Source organism: Podarcis muralis, chromosome 12, assembly GCF_964188315.1.
Source record: "Podarcis muralis chromosome 12, rPodMur119.hap1.1, whole genome shotgun sequence".
Taxonomy (NCBI): Eukaryota; Metazoa; Chordata; class Lepidosauria; order Squamata; family Lacertidae; genus Podarcis; species Podarcis muralis.
Window position 1 is genome coordinate 29,416,254 of NC_135666.1, and position 18,446 is coordinate 29,434,699.

Consider the following 18,446-nt stretch of genomic DNA (forward strand, 5'->3'; position numbering starts at 1 on the left):
TGTGTATGCTGTAGAAACCCCAAAATCAGCTTTAATATTAGTCCTCAGGTAAATTATGACGATTGTCTGCCTGAGTTTATTCTGCCAACCAAGACACAGCCCTGCTGGGCATGACATTTTTGGGGTGTTTATTTATTAAGGCATTCCCACAACCCCTTTACCAGCCAGCTAATTTGACTCCCCACTGCCAGATTTTTTCTCTTGGGCCTCTCGGGCCTTTAATACTGGATCGTATCTTAAGAGAACAAACCAATAGAGAAAAAGAGCTATGGGTTGTCGGGAGGTTCGGATAATCAACTCAGAGAAGTCAGAGCTGGGGCAGGTTCTTTAGCATGCTAATTCTCGCTTATTCCAGCCTTACCTGAGGTAAAAAAAAAAAGTAGGGGGGGATCTAAATAAACTATTTCTACTACAAGGGGAGGGTAATTATACTCACAAAGGCACCTCTGTGTCAGGGTTGGGCATAAGGAGCCAGAAGGTCTGGGAGACGCAGGCTTAACCTAGTCTCCTGCAGTGAATGCACATTGTCTCGTGTAGGGGGAAAAATGCCAGACTGGGGGGACCTTGCAGAATTCAAGACAACAGTACTGCACCTTGTCTGAGAGGGTTATTTAATGCTTCTGGCACCTGTACTTACCGCCATCCTCTCTTTTCCTACCTTACAGGTTTAGAATTTATTTGGCATGTATAATTGTTATTTTGATCCTATAGCAACAAACAATAGGCAGCATGTCATTTCTTGATCCGTTAGCATTCCTCTTGGGTTTCACGGGCAACTTAACCCTTCCGATTCGGAAGTGCAGCAAGCGTCGTCAAACACGCCCCCCCCCAAAACAAACTTTCCTGGAAGCCCCCACCTGCTCTGCCTTCCAAAGCCCCAGGGAAAAGTTGAAGAGACTTCGGCTGACATCTCAGCATGGAAAGGTGAGTTGCTCCAAGTTTAGAGTTTTAAGTTATGTCCAAAGCACTTGAGCAAATATTGCTCCCGTAAACCAAAACAACAGTGCTAACGACACTGAATACACAGATATGTGTAAGTGAACTAGTTTTACTGAATGATACAAGTATTTTGAAATGATCTTCCCAACTCATGTCAGGTTTGCTGCCTCAATTCCAAGAAGATAGCACATGCAACTCTAAAAAGTGGTCCGATAGGGGCTCCCACCTGCTTCCACTGAGAATCCCCCAGATATGCTTGTTTTAGACAGGGAAAGCTCCAGCAGAGAACTGTTGAATTTTAATGTATACAGAAGTTCAATCCTACTCATGTGGGCCTGAATAGAGACAATGGTTTCCTGTCCCATTACAGATGCTAATTTGCCCAGCATTGCTGAGATAGGCTGTGTTGTCATCAAAAGTGGGGAGGGTGGGGAGGGGCAGTGGCACTTACCTGGCCTCTTGGCACCATCGTGTAGCTTACTGGGAATGAAAGGGGCAAGAAAGTGGGGGAGGTCAAGTGCAGTTCAGATGCATTGGCAGGAGCACCGGATTGGCTCCAATGGGGGAGACATGCCGTGTTGACCTTCCCCGCTGCCTCATTCCTCCCGTTCCGGTAAACTGCAATAACACCAGAGTCAGGAAGCCAACTAAGCTCCGCTGTTCCCTCTCCCTTCCAGAAGCTCCTGGCGATCTCCTCTCATACCTATTTTCCGTACATTCAAGCTCTAACTGAATTGCCACTTAATTCCAGCTTCTCCATTTTTTCATTTACTCCCCTGTGATTAGATACCTTGCAACTGAGGATTACACTTCATGCATCTGATAGAGTGGGCTCCAGTCTATCAAAACACACAATTTATTAGACTTTAAGACCAATTTATTTGTCCATCTCAGCACCTAATTCATTAGTCTCCTTTACGCGGCAACAGACTAACACGGCTACCCCACCGGAGCTTGCTTTAAAGTTGCTGAGAAAAAATTAAAATGAATTAAAATAACTTGGATAATTGGAGGAAAGTACAAAGGACTAAAGCTATTCAGAAAGCTGAATAAAAAGGCGTTAAAACAGGAAAAGTGACCCCATCTAATAGCTATTCCTCTAACAGGAACACCTATCATAAATAACATGATAAATTAAAAGGTTAACCTTCATGCTAACAAACATGTTCTTGTTAAATTAGTAAACAAAAAATCCTAAGAATGTTGGAAAGTGTTTAATGTATTAATTTTTAAAATAAATAATAACACTAACAATAGGGAGTTATATTTTACTTCTGCATACTTGCCATTCTGTTCCATGGTATAAAATTCAAATCGCAACAAATGCAATTCTAATGGCATTTTTTTAAAAGGTTGGTGGTTAAAAGTGGGCAGAGGAGGTAATATACTGTATTATAACAAATAAACTTTGTCCATGAGAAGAGGCAAGTATTACAAACATTGTGATAGAATTATAATCTGGAAGTGACTCGCAAAATAAATTATTATTATTATTATTATTATTATTATTATTATTATTATTATTATTATTATTATTTACCCACCCTTCACCCCAAGGTCCCAGGTCTCTTCCTGCCCAAGCAATGCCATAATGCAAATTCAAGGGAACTATTCCATAGAAAAGACTGCAATAAGACAGCTAAAATGCTAACAAGTCAATGGGGAGGCAAACACCCCACATTAATTTCCATGAATACGCAGCACCGGGGTGCAAAGATCTGCCCAGCGCCCCCAAATTACCATATTTTCCTGTGAATTAGACGACGTCATCCTATACATGGATAGTGGCAGGGGGGAAGCTGTGTACCCGCCAGCCATATGGTTGGTGGGCGCACAACTCTCTTCCATGCTGTTGTGGGAGGAGAGCAATCTCTGCAGCCGTGAGGGAGGGAAGCTGCGTGCCCGCCTGCCCGCCATTTGGTGCCCCCCAGAATTCGGCGTCGGGGTGCCCCGCACCCCTTGCACCCCCGGGTAAAGACGGCTCTGGTAGGGCTCTACAGACTGAAAAGACACAAAATAGCTCACGCATGCAAATTCCCTCGCTATCGTGGTAACAAGCAATTCCGACTGGCGTGACTGAATAATGAAGCAACATGTACATGGAATCCCTTCATATTTCCTTCCTTCCTTCTTTTAAAGACTTCCAAATGTTTAGTATGCACATATACAACAAAGCTGGTATGTAACCAATGATAACTCTGCTCAGATGTGTTTACATGGCAAGCCAAAGGGGAATTTATTAGCAGTAGCTATAGCTACTTTTTTGAATGGGTGAGTGTTTTCTTGACTTACCGCTAATGGGAGGGAAAGCATCCACTAGTGGCACTAGCTCTTGTATTGGCAGAGTGGTTTCACCACCACCACACAGGGAAGCAAATAGCTCGGTATGGAGAGCATGAGACTCTTAATTTCATCATCGTGGGTTCGAGCCCCATGTTGGGCTAAGGATTCCTGCATTGCAGGGGGTTGGACGAGGTGACCCTCAGGTCCTTCCAACTCTACCATTCTATGATTCTATTACATGGCCCACCATCTAAACAAGACTCCCAACCTTATTCCCCCTAACAATAGGTAGAATTTTAATGTCACACTAGGGCTAAGAAAAGCATGCAACTACAAAAGTATCTTTTTGGGGGGTGGGGTGTTATGGACAACATTTAACTAGAATGCAACTATTAGGATGAGTTGTAAGGTATCAAACAATATTGAAGAACAATTCCAGGATCAAGCAAGAAGTAACACACAAATGCATGCAACAGTAGTTCATGTTTTTCATGAACTGTTTTTTTTTGGGGGGGGGGCTGGCGGGGGGCAACTGGGAGCAGTAAAGTAGTTGGAGGGAAGGGGCCCTCAACTCACTCCCATTCTGCTGCTCTCACAGTCTAGCTCCCCTCCCCAACAGTATTGTACATGTGTGCTTCTAAGGTCAACACACAGACCTTGGGAGTCCAGAAGATAAAGTTTCCTAATTTCCCCTAATTGCACAGCAACCTGGCTCAGTCAGATTGGCCAGAACTTCCAAGGCATCACAGCAGCTAAGCCAATGGCAGCTACAGAAATGGTGACCTCATCAGCCAGGGCTCCCTGGCAAAGAGGTAACAAAGGACTACTGTGACACCAGAGCAGATCAACATGGTGTTGCTCAGAGACTAGGCGATTGCTTCTAAATAACAGTGTTTAGAATTGAGACGTATATTGGCTTAAGTCCAAGGAACAGGAGAATGCAGAAGCAGACGAGGACATTGCTTGATGACGTTCAAGGTCTAGTTGCTGTGCTGATGGGCCCTGAGGTACTCTAGAATTAAGACCTTTAAGCCACGTGAGCCTGACAGAAATTTCAAATAAACTTTAGCAGCTTTTGCTACAGGGACTGAGGTTTCTTTCACTGTCTTTTTGGGCACCGGCGTTTCTTTGTTTTTGGCTACTGTTAAAAAATATGCCACTTTCTAACTATTGAAAAGAGCGAGTTTCAAACAACAGTTTAAATAGCATATTCTCTTCCATTGACAACCAAGATGTATTTACCTTGTAGAGGCCAAAAAATCCCAGGTCCCGCAGTACAGTGAGGGCACTAACGCGTGGACCCGTCGTGATCTCCCCAGCCACTTGCAAGCGGATCTTGACAATTTCCAGTGGGTTTGTGAAAATCACTTGAGATGCTCCAGCCTAGAGTGGGGAAAGGAAAACACATGAGTGGTCCTGTGAACATGTCCTCGCTGTGAAGTACAGAAAGGAAGAACTCTCCAAATGCTGCTGGCACAGGGTCTCCATGTACTTCAATGGCGCCTTCACAAGGATAGGGGTGAATTGAGGTGATACAGCGACATTGCTTTCCGAACTGCAGTGCAAAATGAACTGATGTTAATTATGCATTTTAATTGCAATTGATTTATGGATTGAAAGCTGCTGGTCTGTTAAACACAATGAGCTAAACAACCCTTAGATAAACATACGCCACTGTAACGTGACCTCCGTACAGCTTTGCTTAAAAAGAAGTCAGTAACATCTATTTCCATGATTCTGGAAGGCCAGGAGTAGAGTAAAGCTAGCCGTAGACATTTCAAGGCTGAATTATTAACTAAATAGAAGAAATGAAATCTGCCTGGCAGCATCTATCACAGTCTACTAAAGAAGGAAATTTGGCAGAATCTTTCTCTCTCTCCCTGTTTTGGCTCCCGTACAGAAAGTGCTGTGGAACATATGTATTTACAACAACTAATTTCCTCCGCTTTAAAAAAGTTACTGAACTGAAAGTTTGTATATCCTCAAATGGCATCTTACTCAGTTGCTGCTAATCTGATGTGAACATCCTTTCTCTATGCAAAAGGCAGTCCTACTTTATTCAACTCGCTCCAGAGAGCACTAGAACTCAAGCAGGAAACCAAGAGTTTCTTTAACAACTCGGTAGCTTACTTTCATTTGTTTTTTTAGAAACCTTGGGTAAGGATGATGTGGCCATTTGCTTAACGTAGTTAGTCATGAGGAACTGCCAACAGCCCGTTAAAACAACAATACTTAAGCAGACAAAGTGCATCACTAATAAAGCTAATCCTACGTATGACAACTAGGAAAAGGTTGGAAGATCTGGGATGTAAGAAGAAGAAGAAGAGTTTGGATTTGATATCCCGCCTTTCACTCCCCTTCAGGAGTCTCAAAGCGGCTAACAATCTCCTTTCCCTTCCTCCCCCACAACAAACACTCTGTGAGGTGAGTGGGGCTGAGAGACTTCAAAGAGGTGTGACTGGCCCAAGGTCACCCAGTAGCTGCATGTGGAGGAGCGGAGACGCGAACCCGGTTCCCCAGATTACGTGACTACCGCTCTTAATCACTACACCACACTGGCTCTGTAAACCAGTCATCCTGGAAGAAAAAGAAAACAACCCTCTTCTCCCTCAAACCCAGCCATCTCTGGGAAAGTAAGGCATCGGGTTAGTTCATCCCCTGAACTGGAATGCTGTGATTTCCAGGGCTGGACACCTGGGGAAAGCAAGTCTCTGAGGTTGGTATACAAAAGGGGAAAGGTTGCTGCAGAGCCTGTGTGGCTCCTGGACCCAGTGAATCAGTATTTTTTTGGTTTTGTTTTCCTTGCAAATACATCCCTGCACAGTAGCAAATCCCCAAGCTCTGTCGCGGTGAGCCTGGATATAAGGCACGAAACCATTTTTCAAAATGTCCCCAGGAGTAATTGAGAGGAAGCAGAAGATGATGGATTGTTTACCTGCCTGTGCCCACTCTTGGCCAGAGGCCACAGAGGGAAGAAAACCAGAAGGGCAACAGAGGGAGCCGGACTCCGATGAAACTCCTGTGTCACACGCAAGGGCCTCTGGAGGTTTCCTGCACTGGTTTTGCCTGCACTCATACTCCCGGGGCTACACTGCTATGCTTGCCAACGATAGCAGACAATGTTGTATTAAATGTGCTAGTGTGGGAAGAATGCTGAGAAGTATGCTGTATCTGTTCTGCTGTGCCATCCCCATAGCGCATGGGGCCTCGCAGGCATTTTCTCAAAAACACATGGAGGGAATCTGACGCAGATGGATTATGTTAACAAGGCAAGGATGACAGTTCAAGTCTTAAAGCCCTTTGAAATCAATGGTACTACTCGGGGTTATTAGAGGCCAAATCATTAGTTTCTGATCTCCAGCCAAAAACCCAACTCCGAGTCCAGCCTGGGCATTCCTCTAGTATTTTCCACAATTGATATGCGATTAGCCATTTCCTTCTATTTATTTTAATGAGCTGCAACTGTGGATACCATGCCTATATTGAAATAATTAAGACGAGAATGATATCCCTCCCGAAGTTTCAGAAACGGGCTGCTAAGCGGCTTTTAAAATCTGCACTATTTTAAAATGCAGGTTTGGTGTGTGAAATACCACCAAGCTAGTTGGAAAGTGGCAGCCTTTGCAAGCTGCGTTTAAATAATGAAACAAATGATGGAGGCTCTTAAGTATGCCAGACGGAGAGCAAATTGCGCGAAAGCTCTAAACTGCGGCCCCTTTCCAACGAAAAGTCTGGGAACTCTGCAATCCCACCACAGGGAAAGTGCAGATAGGGGAACGCTTAGCGGGGGATCGTATACTCTGCATGCAAAAGCCCCCACCCCACTCTGTTTCTTCTGTTTGAAATCCTGGAGAGACATTGCCAGTGACTGTGGACAATACTGAGCTAGTATTGTCCATATACCCATTCCCAGGTTATCAACGTATATCATCTCAATGGAGCCGCCAACTGCTGGGTGCTTCTGCTGACAAGGAAAAACGCACCTCTTCATTACAGCTTTTTCTGAGAGTTAAGACCAGCCCCTGTCTACTCTTGCGGCTGTAAACTGGTGTTTACACCTGCTTTGCACACAGAAGGTCCCAGACACAGCTGGCAGCAAACCCTGCCTGAAACCCTGCAGAGCTGCTGCCAGCCAGAGCAGACAATACTGAGCTAGATGGACGTAATGCTCTGACTCAGTATAAGGAAGCTTCCGATAATACAATGATCGATATGGGGTGGTATTCACACTAGTCTTGCTCCAAGAAGACACCATGAAGTCAAGGGGCATTCCTTTCAATGGGTCCACTCTGAGTGGGACTACTCTAAAGCAACTTGTGGCTTTATTTATTTATATTTCGAAGTTTCATTGTTTTGCCTGGCAGCGGCAAAGTATCAAATCAGCAGACTGAGCACATTTGCTTAATATATGCAATTTCAGAGTTCACCCCATCCCTAAATTTCACCTGCGCTTCAAGTACATGGCTAGCTGAGGTCTGCCCATGGCATTCCATCAGTGGCACTGACTCTGTTCATGTGTTTGTGACCAAGCAACATGATGGTGCCTGAGGAGGTATTTTTTTAATTATCAAAAGCAACGTGTGCAGTAATGGTGAAGAGGAAACAGTTATAAATATACTCAGCCTCTCTTATTCTACCATGGGTAGGCTGCAGTCTTGGAAGGCTTCCACAACAATTTGACACTGAAGTATGGTACTACCAATGCATTGGCAGGTTTTTTTTGTTTGTTACCTTTATATCCTACCTTTCCTCCAAAGAGTTCAACATGCCATACATGGGTCCCCCCAAAAAAACCTACACAACAACCCTGTGAGGTAGGCTGAGGGACAGTGACTGGTCCAAAATCACTTTGGAGGCATATGCGTGGGAATGCCACGGCCTAACCAACGCTGGTAAATTTGCTTCTGTCAATGCTGTGAAGTTATAGCAGGAATTGGAAAACTGTGAACCTCCAGATGTTATGGAACTCCCACTATTCCTACTTATTGGCCATGCTGCCTGAGGTAAAGTTGAGGGTTGCAGGGTCCCCAGCCCAGAGCCAGGATGTTGGGTTTGGGTACAGGACCAAATCCCTACTCAACGAGGAAGCTTACTAGGTGGCCCAGGGCAAGCCAAGATCTGTCAGCCCTAACCTACCTCACAGATTGCTGTGAGGCTTCTGAGGAGTTTCTGGAGGAACAACGGGATCAGAATGTTATACTCGCAAGCAAACAAACAAAAGAAAAGGGGTTTATGTCATGGCAGTCTGCAGGATTTTAAAGCCCTCCTGCGCAAAAACATTGCTGCTTCAGAGCCCTCAGCGACATCCCATAAACTACATTACATATGCAAGGATTCGATTAAAAAAAAGTAAAAACAAAAACAAAAAAGCACTTAAAGTTAAAATATCACTCTGTTTTTAAAATAATAAATATTGCTGGAACGCTTTTATAGAACAGCAAGATGAGGATCAATGTTGAATTGTTTCAGCACTCAAGGACCACACAACACGACAGCCCTAAGTCCCCTCATCCACTCTCTACTGTAGGTTAATATGTATTTTTATGGAAATTTGTTTCTGCACTTTTTCAGTGACAACTCTTGACTTCAAAACAAAAAACAAAAACCACAATATCACTAGACACCTCTCGATGGCAGTATAACCTTGTACACACGTGTCTATCATTCTTCTTTTCTCTTTCTTTCTTTATCATATTTTCTCTGCACTCCCCAGGAGAAATGGGGAGGGGGTAGGGAATCGGATATTTCTCCTTCGTCTGAAAGAAGAGTGTTCCGTCACTTAGGAGAGGGAGGGAAATATTACCACAATGCTGCTGACCACCTTAATTACCATTTGTGAGGGAAAGAAACTTGATTGTTTGCTTGACCCACCACTCAAAAACAAGTTGAAGGAAGCTCTCAGGTCATTACACGCAACTGAACTAAGAGGAAAGCATGAAATGATAAATGCAACAACTTCTCCTTTTCTGCTTCTTCTTCCCTTCCCATATCCTGCACCTCAGACTCAGAGAGGACACAGCAAACTTTTGCAAATCATAGAATTCTGGACTTGGGAGGGAGGGACCCCCGATGAATTGGTTGCAAACACAATGAAGTTCAGGTTTTGAAGAATACCATTTATTTAAGTGCAAGCAACCGCTGCATTTGCCTTGTTAAAGATAGAGGGAACAGCTTGAACACTGGGAAAAGCCAATTTGTGAGTAAAGGGTTGTACCTGAACATCTTTCAAAAAACAAGGTCGCATGGACTATCAAAAGAATTTAGGAAGAACCCTGCATTCTGTTTCCAAGAATGGAAAGGCAGGAGTATCTGCCTTTTCTGCTGCTCCAGAGAAGCGGACACGGAGCAATGGATCCAAACTACAAGAAAGAAGATTCCACCTAAACATTAGGAAGAACTTCCTGACAGTAAGAGCTGTTCGACAGTGGAATTTGCTGCCAAGGAGTGTGGTGGAGTCTCCTTCTTTGGAGGTCTTTAAGCAGAGGCTTGACAACCATATGTCAGGAGTGCTCTGATGGTGTTTCCTGCTTGGCAGGGGGTTGGACTCGATGGCCCTTGTGGTCTATTCCAACTCTATGATTCTATGATCTGGAGTGCCCAAAGAGGATAATTCTGTTTTTTTAAAAGCCCCTACTTAGTCGCCTTTTGTTCTACACAAAGGAATTCCAAATACTAGGAGATCCAGCCTTTCGATAACTTTGGCTGCTCCTTTCCACTCCACACATTTTCCTGCTCGACAATGTTATTGCTGAGAGGGTGGCCACATATGCACTGCCAAAATAGGGGAAATTTGGGGAACAGGAGAAGTATCCCCCCCCCAACCAGTACATGTGCTAATTCTTTAGTAAGTGTTATTTAAGCAGAAATACAATATATCTCACAATAGTAGGGGATGCAGTGATCAGTTGACCCGTGTGTGCCTGCTGTCTTAGTGGAAAAGTTTTGAGAGGCACGCACAAGGCCCTCCCTGCTCTCTTTTCATGGTTCTTTAAACCAGACATGGACCAGAAAGCCCTTCAGATAGAGAAGATGTCTTCAAACAGAGGACTGTCATCTTTAAAGCAGATCATGCGGTTACCCTGTTTTTGAGGGAGGAGCTACAGACCTCTGCCTGCAACTACAGAGCTAGCTGCACCACAGGCTTCAGTAAAAAGTATGACAATATTGGTCAAAGTTAGCAACTCACAAAGTTATTAACCAGGGCGGTACATGCAGGGCAGGAATCTCATTTTAGTCCACTGAAACTTGTAGCCATCTTGGTTCCTCTGAATGACAGAGCATTCCTAGAGAGCCTTCCTTCCTAGAGAGGCTAGACTGGTTCCCTCCTTGTTGTCCTAGGTAAAGGTAAAGGGACCCCTGACAATTAGGTCCAGTTGTGGCTGACTCTGGGGTTGCGGCGCTCATCTCGCTTTACTGGCCGAGGGAGCCAGCGTACAGCTTCCGGGTCATGTGGCCAGCATGACTAAGCCGTTCTGGCAAACCAGAGCAGCACACGGAAACGCCATTTACCTTCCCGCTGGAGCGGTACCTATTTATCTACCTGCACTTCATGCTTTTGAACTGCTAGCTTGGCAGGAGCAGGGACCAAGCAATGGGAGCTTACCCCGCCGCGGGGATTTGAACCGCTGACCTTCTACTCTAGGTTCTGTGGTTTAACCCACAGTGCCACCCAGGTCCCTCCTTGTTGTCCTACCAGCAGGTAAAGACTGTTTTATGGTGGTGGGCTTTGGGGAACAACTGACTGGGTTTTTTTTTTTTTTACTAGATTTGATCTGTTTTTATTTCATTTTAATTCTGTTAAACTTTAATTACTTTTTAACTTATCTTTTTTAAAGCTTTCTGTGTTTTATCCATGTTAGTTTTCATTTTTGTGAGCTGCCTTGAATCCCACTTCTGAAGGAAAGGTGGAGGAAATAAATGAATAAATGATGATGATGATGCCCCCAACACCTGAAGAAAATAAGAGTCCCGACCGGGTATCAGCTCATCCCACTTCTCTTTGCTTTTCTGCTACTCAAATCTTAATAAGCAGAGAACCAGTGTGACAACATACTTCTTGCGTTTTGAAATTACTAGAAAAGGGTGTGTTTTTTTAAATCGAGGAATGCTCCTCTCTTATTTAAAAAACAAAACAAAACGGGATTTATCAGCCCAGCACAATATGAACATACAACTTAAGGACTTCGGCAGTACATTTTTATCTTACAAAATTCTGAAGATTTATTTTTTTAAAAAAAATAGCTGGTAAGGTAAGCTGTACGAAACCATGGAATTAAACAATATGAAACAGTAATATTTCTACTAACATGGCATAGATTTAATTTAGTGAGGAAAAAGAGGAAAAAATTTAAGATTTCCTCATTCTAATTTTCTAACGGCATGTCTAAGTAGGAAAAATATAGTTTATTTACAAGCTCTGACCAGTTCTGTGCTATAAAAACAGAAGACTTGATATTTTTCACTTTATTAGCTATAGCAGTTCTTCAGAAGCTGAGCCAAGAAATCAAAGTGGAGCCTATTTGATTGATGTTATAAAAGCAATTAAGTCACAGGTTTGTCAAATATGTTAACATTTGGCTCTGCCTCTAGTATGTGTCTATTTTGACTGCAAGTAGTAGAAGTAGTAACATTTAATGATTTACAGACCTTCCTTGTCTTAAGGTCTGGTAGCTGAATTAAATCTATGATACCACCCCTTTGCCTTTATTTGCGCATTTGCAGACTGTAGTAAGCTTTTAAAAAAAATATTCATAACTATTTCTCTCTTCTTAATTCAGTTCTTTTTAGTGGTCCAGCAATAATATTTCAATCACTAGGAGCAAACAAACATTAACACAACAGCAACGGCATGCCATGAAATGCAATATTAAACAATAACACATTCTAGTACAGATTGTCAAGCTTGACAACTACCCAGGTGAGGGTCCATAAAATTGTCACTGCTTTCCAGGCCACCTGAAAGGTAAGGAATGTTTTGTATTTGAAAAGTGAGAATGTAAACCTTATCAATTATCATCTGTACTCCTGCTCCGAAGTTAACAACTCACCAAGCATTTTCTTCCTTGGCAAATTGTAAGATGGGACAATTATAACAGATCGACAGACATCTTCCGTTTCAGTCTTACTCGCTGCCATAGATCTTGAGGCAATACCTCCTTGTATGGCTCTTGTAGAAACTGGGTCAGCATAGCCTGACTGGTGGGATAGAGGGAATGATCCGCTCAGCTCCATAAAAGGTTAAACAGCAGAAAAACATAAATTCCTGATAGATTTGCAATCTTTTAGAATACCACATGGGACTGTATCCCTTTTAATTTTCTGAAAGAACGGGGGCATGGGGTGGGGAGTTAGGGAGCTTTTTAAAAATAAAAAATTGTATTCTAGTAAAAGTGAAAACCTTGGATTGCATTTGAACGTGGTGATAGAAGAGCACACTAATTGAAGAAAAACCAAGCAACACTATAAATTTAATTTGAAAACTAATAATTCATAATGAACGGACAGCAAAGAAGCTTGAAGTAATTATTTTTTCAAAGCAGTGCCTTCTCTCTTTTTTCCTTAAAATGAAAAGATGCTTAACTTTTTTTAAAGAGAGAAAGGGCAACAGAGGAAACAACACTTAAAAAAAATGTAGTCCAAAGGTAAAAATGGGCTCACATAAGCAACTTCAATCCTGCCAGAAATTACCACTCTCATCCCTACACAACAGACTTCAGTTGATACCAGTGTTGTATCCCATATCAATTCAGGAGAATGAATTACTCAGTGAAAACAAAATTCTAGGTGCTTGAGGCTGCTCAAATTATACCTCAGAAATGGATCTAGCTATCTAAGCCAATATTCCATATGGAGTATCAGCATATTCCTATATGCTATACTACAGATAACTCCCCTTCCCTGGAGAAGTTCAAATCTTGTTTTTTTTCAAACACACAGAACAAGAATCTATTTTTTTCCACACACAGAAGAGGAACAACTTCTTTCCTAAATACTGTACACACACACCCTCCACCACAAGTAACTTTTCCCCTCCTGGAATAAAGTGCAGTGTTTTATTTTATCCATAATGCAGACTTCTGCCAAATAAAATGACTTAATCAGAACAAGGTCTTTGCTTACTGCTAAAGTTTTCATTTTTCTTCACACAACAGTAACACATATTCCCGAAATTAAATTAAATTAAATTAAATTAAACCACCAGGATCACAAAAGCTGCAATCCTCACGTGTTTTGCAATGATCTGAAACAATACCCAAAGTACACTTTACACCAACTGGATCAAACACTCTTCGCTCGGAAACAAAAGCAAAAAAATTTGCATGAAGCATTCTTGCTATTTATCCCTTGGTCCAAACACAGATGCTTCTAACAAGGCTGCCCAGTTCAAATCCTTGCAAAAATCACTCCCTGGGGTGGCACAGACTCCAAGAGTATCTGAGGGTGCATACATTTTGCCAGCATACATGCAAACCCTACGATACAGTTATGTTTAAGATTCTCTAGGAGAGAGATGGAAGATGTTTCTTGCTGCAAGATTTTTAAGTGGGCAGCTGCTTAAATTTAGAAAATAAGAAACGAATACTGTATCACGTCAGGGCTGTCCCAAACAAGTGGGACATACAAATAAATCGTTGTTCTTCCATGGTTAAGGCACAAACAAAATGAAAATTTACTATTAAGGATATTGCACTGTCTATATGTTCTTCCTATGTTCTATTGCCACCAGTAGGCATGGCATAGCTGATATGAGCCGCGAAGGTCCATTTCTCCTGAGCAGTGAAATGAGAGAGGGCAGGCGGGGAGAGGGAGGGGAAGAGAGCAGCTGAGACTGTTAAAAAAAAAGAGAGCATTTATTTGGCACTAAACACCTTCTCATTTGAGCACAATCAACCATTACAATCCCTGAAATGTCAAAAAACGAAGTGTTTTAATATTTGCTTTGGGTTGGAAGTTTAGAGTGGCAGTGTTTAATTAGGAAGAAAACGTGTTCCTAAAACAGTGGTGAATGAAAAAGGGCTTTATTTCTCTTTGTTTTTAAATTAGCTTTATAATGGCAAATTGCTAAACACCCTTTCACTTAAGGAATATTTTGCTTAAAGTTCCATATTTAAACAGGAGTACCCAGGAAATTCAATTTTTTAAAAAATCAACAGGATTATAATATGGTGCCTATATGTTACAGTGAAAGTGTGCTGGGCCGTGATAAGCTAACTTGCCTGATGCATCACTGCTAACATCTACACCTGCGGAAGTTGCACTACCTTTACTTCTTAAAAGCCCCCAGGCTTTCTGCAATAAGAAAAAAAAAATGCAATAAGCACAGGGACAGGGACATTGTGCGGATGCCCCATAAAATGTGAGTGAACAGGGCATGACAAGTCCAGGTTAAATGCCTAGTTACACTGCTTTACAACACAATTCTGCTTTCATCCAGAATATTGTGCCACTGGTTTTTAAGCAAGTGCTCTGTTAGAATTTCGACAGCATAGCAGAAGTGCACAAATTGTTTCTATTTAGCCCTTCTGGTTTATTGGCTCCTCCTATTGTTAACAAAAACTTCAGTGACAAGCTTGTTTGTGTACTTTCAGAACTATTTGCTTTGATTCTTTGCATCCTTTCCACACATGCCATTAGAGTCAACACAAGTTTGGCGGTTCTTAAATGCCACTGTGTTTTCTTAACAGGTTATTATTTAACCAGCTACAATGCTTCTCTCCAAGCCTTCTAGCAAAGACATCAGATGATATTGTAATCTGCTGTGAAAAGGAATTATGTCTGAGGAATTAAAATGAAAAACACTATTTATATTATCATTAAATTTACTTTTCCTCCAAGCAGCCCAAAAGTGGCATACACTCTTCCCCTCATATTATTCTCACAACAACTCTGCTATGCTGAAAGTAGTGACTGGCCCAAGGTCACCCTGTGAGCTCCATGACTGAGTGGGGATTTGAACCCTGGTCTCACAGGTCCTAGTTCAACACCCTAACCACTACGCCATGCAGCCTCAGTGTGTATCCAGATCACAGTCTGAACCCATGCCATTTTTAGGCGAGCTAAAGAGCCCTTCAAGCAAAGGGCTGGGTACATTGCAATTATGCTCAAAGTTCCACAATACTTTTGTAAACTGTGGATCAAGCCATCAGAGCAAAGAGCATGCCATCAAGCACTTTGCAACTTACCACACTAACAATGCACAAGTCCCCCCCCCTTTCTCCAAATGACCTTACAGATGAAACATTTCGAGATGTGACTAAACAGGGCAATTTGCACATCAATCCTCCTTACGCTACTTCCGATATCAAAATAACCTTCCAAGATACCTTTTGTCTCCTTAATGAGAAGATGGAATTGGGCTGTCAACTGTATTAAGTACCGTGGGGTCATGAAACAAAAACCTCTTATTTTCCCTAGCGAAGAAAATAAGTTCACTGCAACCGAAGGCGGCTTTTTCCACAGAGACAAGCAGCTTTGTGGGTTGCAAGTGCAAAAGTCAACCATGTGTACTAATTCTCACTAATCATTCTGCAAGGTGAGCTCCCCAGTGACTCAAAAGTCAAGGAATGTCAACTGCAGCGCAAACAGCAAAGTGCAACTTTGCATGTGACACCGAACCAAATTCCAGAAGGACAATGTACTTGTTGAGCCGCTCAAAACACTTGTTCCTATTCTCGATTGTCGCCGTCTCTCGTTTTAGAAAAAAACCCAACGCGGCAGACAACAACTCCTTAGCTGGAATCAGTTTACCTTTATAAAAAGCAAACAAACCCCCAAACCTGCATTACAATGGAAGCTAAGGGCAAAACAAAACCCACATTAAGGCAGCAGTCCTACATGCACTTAGCTGTGGCTTAAGTCCCATTGAAATCAGTGGGTTGCACTTGTAAGCAGACATGCCTCAGGCTGCACTGCAAATCAAGCTACTGCTGAGCAGATATGACAAGTGAATATTGAAATGGAAATCTGCTGTCCTGTTGAACAGAGGACAATAGGGCCAGTGTATGTTTCCACCTATCTCCTGCCTGTGTTATACTTCAACAGGTGACTTCATGATTATCCCAGACTCAATAACTTTGGGGGCTTGTGTACTGGAAGGCCTGGAGGGAGTCACCAAGACAGCATTGTACTTCGTATTGCTGCTTCCTTCCCTCTCCGTAGGATGAATCCATCTCACTGGCGTAAAAATCAGCAAAAGTCAAAATGAAGGACAGAACTTGCAACCTAGTGTCTGTGAGTCTTTCATGGAATCTTTTCTTTTTCATGAGGCGAAAATCTAAAAAGGGGGCAGCATGAGCAGGGAAACAGAAGCTTCTTTTTTTCCTGTGGAAAAACATATTCTTCACTCTTCCTCCACCAAGTGCTTTTCTCACCCATGAGGGAAAAAGAAGTGGCAACCGTATCTTTTCATGACGGAGGGTATAAAATGGGCAGTTTTCATCTGAAAAAGGATTAAGAAGCCCCTCTTTTCCTTCAAACTGTAGCCTCAGCAGCTGCACCGTGTAAAACAACAACAACAGCAGAACTACTGTATACCTATTGCGTAGCTCTGCGGTAAGGCTTTCAGAATTAATCATCCACTGGCCTAGGTCTAGACTAACCACAGTCAACGAGTGGCTTTATTTCTGATGTTCAGGTGTGAGTGCTGCTGCTTATGTAGCCGAAACAGCACAATCCACCCCGAGGGGGAAGTATCAGCAGACTTGAGAGAGAGCCCCGAGGTCTGCAGAAGTACAAAAACACCTCCAGAGGAAACTAACCCCAAGAAGGACTGGCCACAGAACACCCTTGCTTCCTGTTGAAGGAAAAAATGGAACATTGAAAGGGCAGTGGGAAGGGAAGGGAGCACAGCTGATTAACGCACGGAACAGAAAGACTTCACACACACACACACACACACACACACACACACACACACACACACTTCAACATTTTGTTGCTGGTTTGTTAAGCCTATGTTTAGAAGAATGAGGGAAAACGAGAGAGAAAGAGACAATATAGAGAGAAAGACAATACAACCGGGACCTATGGACGAAGGGTAGGATACAAGATTTAAAAATAAGTATGAAATGAAATGAATATGGAGGAATTACCATCTCTATCCATGCTGCCAACTTTGAAAGACCTACTGGAACATAAACAAAACAAGGCCACCCATAAAGAGACAACACAAGTCTCATCCTACCTACCTGGCACTGTTGTCTGCCCTCTAGTTAAACACTTCAATTCAAAGAAAGCCCTGGGCTGTTTGCCACCAAACACTGACTGCCAGGAAATTATGCAGAATCACATAATTAATTTTAGAGTCTGGGTGCCGGCTGAAAGATCCAGCATACACAGCACTTTTTTTTTGAAATACGGCTATGAAACGGTTCTCTTTCAGAACATGACTGAGCCATAAGAAGGTACTAAATAGATACCTGTGTCATTACTTTATTTTCTTAAGTGTTTTTTTTGCAAAGTATCCATTATTTAGAATTAATTAGGAAAATCAATCGGCTGCACAAACTGACACAACGTAAATTGGCCATAAATGGTGCTATAAAAATGAATAATAATAATTTGTCTGTCTGCTATTGGGCTTTTGGCCATTTGGAAATCTTTCTTCTGCATCCCTAAATATTTTATTTCGCTTAAAGTTTTATCGCTGTGCATTTTGTGCCTGTGAACAAAAAAAAGTCCATGGTCTTTCCTTTCTTAAAAAAAGAAAAATGCTCCTTGAACGCTCCTTCAGTTACAGAACAGGTGAGCCTACTTGGCACTGTGTGACAGGTCACTGATCAAACAGAACAGGCAGACATCGCCCCCACCCTTAGGAGAACTGTGCAAAGCTAAAGCTTGTCAGCCTGCGCTGCACTGAAGAACATACACCGCTTTCTCTAGGCACAGCTGCACGAGTCTCTTCTTCTCCTGATATTACGGTACTGTTTGCTGTGATCCGTTTTGTGCTTCCACGTTCTTTTCAGCAGAGATATAAATTGCTTTAGAGAGTGACCTCATCCTTCTTATGACAGCAAGAAATTTACCAGTCAGCTTGGAACGCCACCAGCCCTGCCCTGCCCCGATGATCAAAGCCGGTTTAAATGAACAGCCTTCTCTGTCTTCAAAATGGCACTCATCTTTGAACAAGAGTTCATTTCATGTACAAAGGATTTATTTTAATTGCTTGAATAAAATCAATACTCCTCGATAGAGCGCTGGTTATAATTATATAAACCGATGTTGCA

At 42.5% G+C, this 18,446-nt stretch overlaps 1 protein-coding gene across 4 annotated transcripts in view; it reads right to left on the minus strand.

Annotated features, from left to right (window-relative positions):
- Nucleotides 1-18,446, minus strand: part of SLC25A13 (solute carrier family 25 member 13) — a 107,664-nt gene that overhangs the window by 16,274 nt on the left and 72,944 nt on the right. For all 4 annotated transcript variants that reach the window (XM_077936953.1, XM_028749835.2, XM_077936954.1 and 1 more), the window contains one exon: nt 4,465-4,605. In XM_077936953.1, coding sequence (XP_077793079.1) covers nt 4,465-4,605 — 141 coding nt within the window. The remainder of the gene's footprint in view (nt 1-4,464; nt 4,606-18,446) is intronic.